At 38.7% G+C, this 10587-nt stretch overlaps 2 protein-coding genes across 2 annotated transcripts in view; both read right to left on the reverse strand.

Moving 5' to 3' along the window:
* LOC137996922 (leucine-rich repeat serine/threonine-protein kinase 1-like) overlaps positions 1–1063 on the reverse strand; it is a 50458-nt gene extending 49395 nt beyond the window's left edge. The window contains exon 1 of the mRNA XM_068842563.1: positions 846–1063. The gene's annotated coding sequence lies outside the window, so the exon portion shown is untranslated. The remainder of the gene's footprint in view (positions 1–845) is intronic.
* Positions 1064–5778: 4715 nt separating this feature from the next.
* Positions 5779–10587, reverse strand: part of LOC137996923 (pre-mRNA-splicing factor syf2-like) — a 12910-nt gene continuing 8101 nt past the window's right edge. Inside the window, exons 4-6 of the mRNA XM_068842564.1 lie at positions 9898–9988; positions 7883–7984; positions 5779–6776 (exon numbers count right to left, since the gene is read on the reverse strand). Of these exons, the coding sequence (XP_068698665.1) occupies positions 6611–6776; positions 7883–7984; positions 9898–9988 (359 nt within the window). The 3' untranslated portion in view covers positions 5779–6610. The remainder of the gene's footprint in view (positions 6777–7882; positions 7985–9897; positions 9989–10587) is intronic.

The following is a 10587-nucleotide window of genomic DNA, read 5'->3' on the forward strand; positions in this document are numbered from 1 at the left end:
AAGTAATACAATGGAACACCTTCAATAAATTCATTTATCTTCTGACACCAATAAAATATTTATCAAAACAGCTTTCGTGTATTGGCGTGATCTGGAATCGCGACGGAAAGGTATTCAAAAAGTTTTACACCTTATAAACGTTATGGTATCTGCCAAAACATCCCACACACCGTCTTAATTCTTCACGTTCTTCAGTCTTAAAATAAAAGAAACAAATGATCTTATATTCCTCAAGAACCGCCGAACTGACGGTGATGAAGTTTTTAATTTTTTTGACAAGATTGAATAGATTAATAGAAAAGAAGCAAACGTTCAAAACGAGGCAAAAAAGGCGAGTCAAAATGCGGAAGAACGATAAATGTGATAAAAAACCAAGTAACTTCGAGAAACAGTACAAACGGAGGAAATAAACAATGCATATATTTGGGCTCGGACTCGAACTGCTCACAATCGAACGACTTCTATTTTATTTTCCTTGCATGCATGGATCGTCTGTCGAGTCTGTGATCATTTGATTTCACACAGATGTTGTACAAGCTTGTCGATTTTCAATTGCAACAACCATTAACGCTACTTAAATAAAATAATTTTCTTCACATGGAATCTGTAGAGTACTAAATCGTCGATTTAATTATCTTTGAAGAGTTATATCTCAGCCGTTCGACTGTATCTAAGCTTTATACATTTTCTGTTTGTTTACAACCTCGTGACAGAAGGATCTCTGTGTGTGTGCCTGGGAGGTGGAAAATAAACTGTTACACCAACAATATAAGAGTTTGCAAAATGTAAAAGCACTCGTCTGTTTTAGACAATCAATATAAAAATCAATAAAATGCTCCACTTACCTCCAATCAGTTATGCCGAAAGAAAGCTTGTAAGCTAGAAAATCCCCTCTGCACTATGCATCGCTGAGGTTTTTTCGCTCATCGCAAATCAAAGAAAAGATCTTCCAATTTAACAATATTACCTCACAAGCCAGGCACATTTTTTAGTTAATCCCCGAAGCGTCAGAGGTCATTTTAGGCCAAAAAAATCGTCCCACTCAAACTTGAGACCGAAACGATTTCGCTGGGATCTTCCAAGAAAGGAAAGAAATGTCGAGGGAAGACCTGGGTACGACAGTAACTGTTCTTGTTGGAGAGAGGGTGGCTCGATAAAAAGATTCAGATGAATTGGAAAATAACTCTTCCCATGAAGTTAATGTCACCCAGATGCTAACAGAACGGAGAAACTTAAAGACAATAATAGTTTTAAAAGCAAAAGATGAAGATAAAATGGGTGTGTACATTTGTTCGGCATATTTGCATGGTGGACCCCACCAGTCCGTCCCTCCCTAAAACGAACAGCTGCTTGCAGATCGAGTAAGCCTACCGGAAACGGTAAATCAAGTCCCCGGAAAAGTGTTCAAAACGGCTATATTTAGTCTTCCTAAAACATGGAGGATTGGACAAAAAGACTTTTTACCTGGAATTTCCACAAACAAAATATAAAGATTTGACTCAAAAATACATGCAATCACTGAGAAATTCGGCATTGACAATGCATTGACATATTGTCATTACTTCCGGTATGTCAGCGGTTGAATGACAAGGAGGAAAAATATGGCAGACGATTTTTCCCGTTGGATTCAAGAAACTGTGTACTCTTCGTACCTGGAAGAATGTCAAATTTTTAACGAACTAGACGGCTCATATGGATTTGACCACCACTTCCCGCCGGAATTTTCTGGAAGCGACTTCCCGGCAAGGAAAAGAAAGTTATGTTCAAATACAAATGAAGACAACTCCGTTTCGGCGGGAAAACAAGCAAGGAGCAGTTGACATCGTTTGCAGTAGCGTTGTGGTTTTTCAAAGAGCAGACAAAGACGTTGATGTTTTCCGGAAAAACTCTCCATTTGGCCAAAGAGTCGTTTACTACTTTCACTGTTTTTGAAACTAGTCAAGCTGAACGATCGGTGTCCAAAGGTGTACAAGATACGAGTTTTGTTCCGGAAAGTCTTGATTCCCCCATAAACCTGTTAAATGTACGCTGTGTTTGACACATGTCAGTTGTGAAGTTTATTTCAACGTGAGATCAAAAGGAACGCGGGGAAGGTTCCTCACCGCCTGGAAACCGGACTTCGCACTTAACGTGCAACAGAGCGCACTAAACGTGCAACAGAGCACGCCAAACGCAAACGGACCAGTTAATTTTTTAGGGGGGTGAGGAGGGTGGTTTCTTCTAAATGTGATATTCATTGCGGGATCGACAGGTGACAGGAATTTGCCGTTGTAATCACAAAAAAAAAAGGGATCTTTTGGTGAAAGAAGTTTTTTAAGTATTCATGCTGAAAAAAACAAAAAAAAAAACAAAGCACTGCAAAAAGATGAAACACCCCTCACTCCCCCCCCCCCCCCTGCAAAGAATGTTAATAGTCTGTACCATGGCATTATCAAGTGAAGGTGAAAATGTGTGTGTGTGTGTGTGTGGAATCCTCATTTATACAGGGTGGCCCATTCACCTTAGAGTTGGCCTCCAAAGGTGCCTTGTATAACATGAAAATAATAACATACAAAGATTGAGGAAAGAAATGAGAAAAAATTTAAAACAGGGTAGAATGTATATACAAATCTCCAAATAAAATATTGTTGCCATGTTGTAATTTTGATATTTAGCAACAATAATTTTTTTCTGTTTAGCTACATGTAAGCAGGAAAGTCATGCTTTCTAAAAGGCTCCCAAATGTTGATAACAATAATTATGTATGGTTATAATAATAGTAGTTTGATACCGGCAGTCAAGAGGGGTTGTGGAAAATCATGACTAAGTATGGCTGTCCTCCAACCTTTATCACCATGATACGCCAGTTCCATGACGGCATGATGGCTCATGTGCTCAACGACGGCGAAACTTCAAATAAATTTCCTGTTAGCAGTGGAGTAAAACAAGGGTGTGTTTTGGCTCCGACACCAGGGTTTTTGTTATGATTTTTAATAGCAGGGACAATTGAACTTATAGCAAGGACCAGGATGGCGGCTCTGCCGCCATCTTGGCATGCTGTGCCAAGTCCGAATAGGTGTGGTAGGGGGTCGTTCCCCTCCCACTAGGTGGTAAGGGGGGCCACCCCCAGAAAATTTTTGAATTTGTGAGGCCTAATGGGTACCTTTGGGTAAAATACTGGTCGATTTTCTGCTTCATTTCCTTCGCGCTATGGCTGACCGTAACCAACTAACATGCACAGTGTCTCATTTTTGAAGAAATTTACTTCCGGCAGCCGTATTAGAGCCCGCCATAGCAATTTGCTTAAACTCCCTAATGACGAAAGCAGGGCGCGCTGATCAATGTGTTTTCTGTTACTTGATAACATCTTGTCATGAACTCCAAATCAGCTACACGTACATATACGCAAATTGTGGTACAACTAACAATACCCAGTAACAGAGAAATAAAGCACGATTTGGTTTAAGAAAATATTAAATAATAAAATACAAATATCAGTTGATTATTCTCTTCATGTTGAAAGAATCCTTGTACAACCTGCGCGTAAAATAGCCAGGACAAAAATAAAAATAGCAGAGTAAAGGTCCCGGCGTCCCGGCTTTAACAAAAACCCTGCGACACTGTTTTCCATCATGTTCTCTGCCATACTCTCCGATGCATACACTGACGAAGACCCTGGCCTTGAAATTCGGTACAGAACTGATGGCAAACTATTCAATCCGAGACTTCTGAAAGCATCAACCAAAGTACACCTAACAAAGATACTTAATCTTCTCTTTGCTGACCACTGTGCCCTAATTGCTACTACTGAAGAGCAATCACAGCAAACTATGGGCAAATTCTCAGGGGCATGTGACAACTTTGGTCTCATCATTAGCACCAAGAAGACAGAAGTGATGCACCAACCTGCACCTGGTACAACATACAAAGAGCCTAACATCAAGGTCAAGGGTACCAAGTTGCAGTCAGATGACAGCTTCACATACCTTGGCAGCACACTATCTCGCTGTGTCCATATAGACGCTGGGCTGGACACTTGCACAGATTGCCTGACTACAGAATTCCAAAACAGCTCTTCTATGGTGAGCTCTCAACAGGCAAGAGAACTGCAGGCAGTCAGAAAAAGAGATACAAGGATGTCCTCAATCCTCTCTCAAGGCTATGAACATCAATTAGGAAAGTTGGGAATTCTACGCCAGCGATCGACCAAACTGGTGCTACATGATCAATCTTCGTGCCAACATCTCAGAATCAGCAAGAACACTCGCTGCTGAGGAGAAACAAACCAACAGGAAAGTCAGGTTAGCCAGCACCTCAACCACAACAGAGAGTAACTACAAGTGCCACCATTGTAATCGCTACTTGCGTGCCCGGATTGGACTCACCAGCCACCTCCAGACACACCGAAACCAATTTCAACAACGTAGAAGGAAGTCTTGGTCCTCATCGCTACGATGGACAAACAACAACATCAGTTTCTAATACTTGGCAAGACCCACTTTTGTTGGTTCCAAACAAATCCTAACACCCAACTTACTTTTTTGGTGTAGTGACAGGATCGCTGCATCATAGACAGTCATCCTCTGATGCATATTAACTCAATGAGGCACAAAGACATGGCATTTTTGCAAGAAGCCCACTTTTTGTGATTTGGTTTGCATTTCTAATCAACCTGGCCCCAGTTGCTCAAAGGCCAGATAACTTTATCCAGTGGATGTCACTATCCAGAGTATAAAGAATATACACTTCACTTTAAACATTGGCCAAGATTTTCTGACACACCTCTTAACTAGATGTGCTTAATGTGCACTTATTGACTGAGTGGGAGTGCTGGATGGAAAACTATTAGGCCCAAGGTCATAGCATATGGACTGAGCCCAGCAAGGTCTATGCGCCATGACCAAGGGCCAAATGTTCTCCTGTTCAGGCCAACCTAAACTCAGTCAATATGCATTTTATCATAATTTTATGGGCTCTTTACACAATTTATGAGCTCTCAGAAGATGAAGTTGGGACAAAATAAGTAACAAAAAGTTGCATTGAAAACTTATCTAATATCATGTTGTTTGCATTAATTTGCATTTCTGGCTGCAAATAACTTTGATGGTTAAAAGTGACAAAATCCATGGAGCAGTACGTGCTGCTAGCAGGGCCATACAGCTTTTTCCGGCCCTGCTTGCACAAATGCATATGGCCCTCACAGGGATTTTTCCAATAGTTTAACAATGAAAGCGTGTGCAGGGCCATACGGGCCACATGATAAAGTGTGCATGTTCCCAGTTACAAGTAGAAATACTGAAAGCTTGGCAGACTTTGAAACTGACAGATACTGACTTATCCACCTTTGATAAACTGGGGCCATGATTATTTTCAACGTCTTCTTGGACATCAACTTTTTGCAAAATCAGTAACAATTTGTTATTTTTCCATTTCGGCTTGCAACCCTTCTGGGAGGGTAACCTTGTTTCAAAGAATAAACAAATCCTTACAAATTGGGTAGTTTTTACCAAAAGTGTGGGCTTGACATAGATAGTACCTGTCTTGCTATTGGGCTGATTTCTGTAACATCCTAGTTTGCACAGGATAAAAAATAGGGATCAGGCCTTGGTTGTTCAAAAGGTGGGCAGCGTTAGGTACCTGTTGAATAAATAATTTCCATTCCAGTGAATGACTCAATTAAATGCGATGAGCTTATTTGCTGGATAGTGATTTATCTGCTGGACAGCACCATCCACTTTTTGAACAACCAAGGCCAAGAGGCTCAGTGGATAAAAGTCCAAAAAGAAAGAACAATGGTGATGAAATTCCTTAATCATTATAATTGTATAATAATTACATTAATTTAGTAACATCCTGCTCTTTACGACTACTTCAATGGAAAACAACCAAAATTCCAACACTGATTTTACAGTACATCAAAAAAAGTAATTCCTTCAGTTTACTGGCCACAGCCATTTTATACAATCATAAAATTTTTATGTTTTAGAAAGAAATTCTCTAAACACAACTAAAATGAATTTAACTTCAATGCTACAGGATTTTGGGCAAGCAGCAATTTTAGCTAGACTTTTGTTTCTTTCTTTGTTTCATTGTTGTTAATGCACAGCTACAGGTACAGGTGTGGTTTAAAAAGGTATGGTAACTGAACATACCAGGCCCATCCAACACCTGTACCAGAAACTCAGGGCCAAGCAAACTGTGCCAAACATGTATAGCATTCCAATTTTTTTGTGTGGAAACGGGCTTAAAATTAATTTTTATGCACCTTCTCACAATAATGCTAATTTATTATTGGCATTCAGCACCTTCAAGTTTCTTGCATATTATTGACGAGATTTGCCACATCTTAATTTCCTTGTTGTGCATGTACCTAATTGTGTCACTCCTGAAATTACTTTGTTGGAGCTTCTATGAAGAGCACCAGAGGGCAGTGCTCAGGGTGCACTGGCTTTCATTTGGGTGCGCTCACGTAGAAGGAATTTTCACAATAAAAAAAGTGACAACAGCACTTTCAGAGAAAAGCAAAATCAAAGGTCACCATACAAATTACACGTACTGTAGGTACAGTAATAAGAATGTACATGTATGCAAGCAGAGTTTTTGAGATTTGAAGAATCCATTTCCAGCACATCTAAATAGCAGTTCCTCTTTCCAAGTTTTGCTTGATTTCAGAGGTAAATGGATCATAAAATCTGGCCAGTTTCTGATTGAATTTCATGTTGCGTTCATTGATGTAATCAATGTCTGCTTCATCATGATGAGCTCGGCGACGGCTGTACTTTTCTCGCTTCTCAATCCTGTCAATACAAAAGAATGAATAAATTATGTGTAAATTTACGGGTGACAGAACTTTACTCACAAGCCTATTGACTTCATTCTTTTGGGATACCTCTAGAGTTCAAATGTATATGCACTTTTTCTGTTTTCCTATTTGGGGCTTATTCTATTCTTATGAAGTGGAGTGAAAGAAAAACTCTGTTCTTTCTGCTTTGCAAAGAATACAGACTTTATGGCCCGTCAACCAGCAGAAAAGTCATATTCAGGCTATTTTAAACTTTCGTCCTCAGGTACCGCCCTGTAATATTAACCATTCTGTTTCCAATGATAACAAATAAAATGAACGATTGAAACTTAACAGATTTTACTCTGTCTAATGCCAGACAATTTTACTCCTCAACTGGGTGAGGGAGGAAGGGGCGGGGGGAGGAAGGGGCGGGGGGGGGGGGGGGGGCCCGGGGGTGCCTGTGGACTGATTGAGTTAAGTAAAGAAGACTTCTGTTCTCCATTGTTCAAAAGGTGGATAACACTATCCACCGGAAAAAGCACTATCCACTCGATAACTCAATTGGTTTTGCCAGTGTTTATCTGCTGGATAGTGATTTATCCAGTGAATAGCACTATCCACCCTTGGAACAACTGGGGCCTGCAGTCCAGAGTGTCAATAAATTACAAATTTAGTTTAGGAGCAGGGGCTTCATTTATGTTTTCCATCAGAGGTCAACAAGGATTTAAAACCAGGGCAACAGCTCATAGACAAGCAAAGCCAGAGTTCACTGAACTGAACTTGCTGACTGCCCAAGGTTGGACATAATGCTGCAATGATCTTTGTATTAGAACTTTAAAGAAAAGGAAAGCACGCATGGACGTACAATGAGTAGTTCTACCCACAGAACCCTATATAAGTGTAGAATGGAGCGGCTTAAAAGAAGCTTTTTTCCTAGTGCAATAATTTCTTTTAATAATTATTATAATAATTATTTGGAATCTACATTTTTATATAAACTTTACTATTCAATATGTTTTTTAATGCTTTTTTTTATTGTAAATACACATTGTAATTTCATTTTTAAATGCGAAAATTTGTTTCAATAAATCATTATTTATACTAAATACATTTACGTACTGTTTTTCTAGGTCTGCGACCATTCTGTCCACTGCAGCTTCTGGAACTTTACCTCGTCCTCCATAATTCACATCATCTACACTGGGAAACATGGCTTCCCCTCTGCAATGAATAAAAAGGAGTGACATTACGTGAAGATAAGTCTGATCAACGAATACATTGTAAACATAATAACACAATGCAGGCACATGTACAAGCATAACACAATCTTTATGAATCTAATTTTTTGACATTACCGTCATACAAATAACGCTTTTACCACCTGGTAAAACGCAGTTAATGGAACATGACACCGCTAGAGGGCAAGACTGCTTTCGTTCGTCACGCAATCCAGTAAGATAAATAATAGAACAGTATTGAATGCTACATTCATTCATGAATGTTCTCTTATTCTAGCAGTTAGTACAAATGCTATTCATGTCTGTATTCTAGCTTATATCTTGCTGTGTAATCTAGTGTTATAATTATCTTAGCTTTTACTAGATTGGCCCATATATTTGTTAGTCCCATTCATGGCTGACAAGCTCGCCACATGGCGTCTCTTTAGCTCACAGTACAGCTGTACCTATTGGTTGAACTTTGAGACACTGTCTTGCTATATAAATCTCAATACACTGTCACAGGGCATAATCCTGGCAGCTTGCACGAGAATACACAGTTTGTAACAATTTTGCTTTAAAATTTCCCACCCTCCCTCCCTGGGAGACGGGCTTTTGTTTGTTATTTGCCAATAAACTGGGGTCACTCCTTGTGGTTCGGTTAGGTTAAGTCTGCGTAGCAACTTCCCCCAAGCTTTGGCATTGCTTGTGTCTTGCCATCTTATATCCTTGCCTTTATCTTGTCCGATCCAGCCTCTGCTGTGCTGCCCCGGGGAGATAACAAAGGCTCTGCCAATGCTCTTGTTCTATTCCCACGTTAGTGGGGGAATAAGTGAGGCTTTTAGAACTTTTGTGCACCTATCATGAAGTCGCGTAAAACCTGCCACAGGGCTGTGTCCCCCTCAATTACGCCATATTGTTGTTTGCTCATTTGTTGTCGTTACACTACCTAGTTGCGTTACACTCTACTCTTAGTTTAAATAGTGGAATAGTGACATTAAGTTCTCAACTAGACCACTTAAAAAACATTGCTTTTTATTAATTAATTAACCCTTTGACGCCTAAACCGGCAGACAATTTTACTTGTCAATGGGGAACCCCCAGGAGTCAATGGGTTACATGTATTAAAGCAAGAACAACACAATTCTATTCAAAGCAACCTTTAAAACTCTTTACAGTCACTAACTACAGACAGCACACACTTTACAAGAGACAAAATAAAGTTTATTTTGTTCATGGTCTTAATTTATTAATAATTAATGGTCTCCAATAATCCCTGCACCCACAGTGCCAAAATTTCGTAACAGAGATTGCAGCTTGAATAGTGATTTATTTGTCACAATTATAACATTTACCATGATGGTTTATCCATTAAAAGTCCCTGTTTAATACTAATGTAGACTTAAGGTTACAAAATAATAATAAATAACAATAATAATAATGTAAAGAAAACGACAAAACTTTTGAAATTACAAGACATGTTTCGACAGAAACTTCTGTCATCTTCGGTCGATTAATGTACAAAGCGTTAAGTTGAATTTATAAGTCGGAAAAAGTGCTAATTATGCCAGTAACAACGGAATGTACATAAAACGTGACAATGTGAGAATTAAAAGGACAGTTTTAGATTTACGTGCTGCAGTTGTTGATTAAGAGAAGGTTGTTCTCTTTGTTACTGGCATAATTAGCACTTTTTCCGACTTATAAATTCAACTTAACACTTTGTACAATAATCAACTGAAGATGACAGAAGTTTCTGTCGAAACATGTCTTGTAATTTCAAACGTTTTGTCGTTTTCTTTAAATTTCTGACTTGCCTGCTGATATCAAGATCCTATGGAATAATAATAATGCTATTATATTGTTATTGTGACCTAAAGTTTACATAATAATTATTATAATTTGTGAAGTACAAACTTTTGTTCCTTTTCTTTCTTGTATTCATCTGCTGAGGGTTTCATTTGCTTGGTCAGTCTTTGATACTGCCTGTATTGTGCTGCTGCAAAGCCTACATTACAATTATATAAAAGGAAACAATGAATGAACTTTTGACCCAAAAAGAGGCACTTATAAATTTTGTGAGCTCACTGTTTACTACTAACAGTAGGGGAAACTCTTGGACTTGAAAGGACACTTTTTTAGAATGAGTACAGCAGAAAAGCTGTCAGTAACTCCATAATTAATAATTCCAACTTGTTTACATTTCCATGATAGCTTTGAGATAGCAACAGTATTATAATAAATTTGAGACTCATGAGGCAACATTTTAAAGACACAATAAAATTATATTATTTTAGAATGACTCATGCCATCATTAGTCTAATGTGAAGTTGTGTTCTTTACGGTTACCTATGCATACTGTATTAATGATTTTATGACACATGAGGATTTGATCACGCCACTTAGCATTAAAAATTTAAAAAGTTGCCTTTATTTTATTTTAAATTTTTTTTAAAATTTATTTTATTTTATTTAACTTTGCCAGTCAAGCTAACAGAGCGCCACAAAAGCTTGGGCCAATTACTGTGGCCTCTTTTTTACCCTTCCAACAATGATACACGACAGAATTAAGACAGACCACAACACCGGGAACTATGTGCCCTACTC

Source organism: Montipora foliosa, chromosome 3 (assembly GCF_036669935.1).
Source record: "Montipora foliosa isolate CH-2021 chromosome 3, ASM3666993v2, whole genome shotgun sequence".
NCBI lineage: Eukaryota > Metazoa > Cnidaria > Anthozoa > Scleractinia > Acroporidae > Montipora > Montipora foliosa.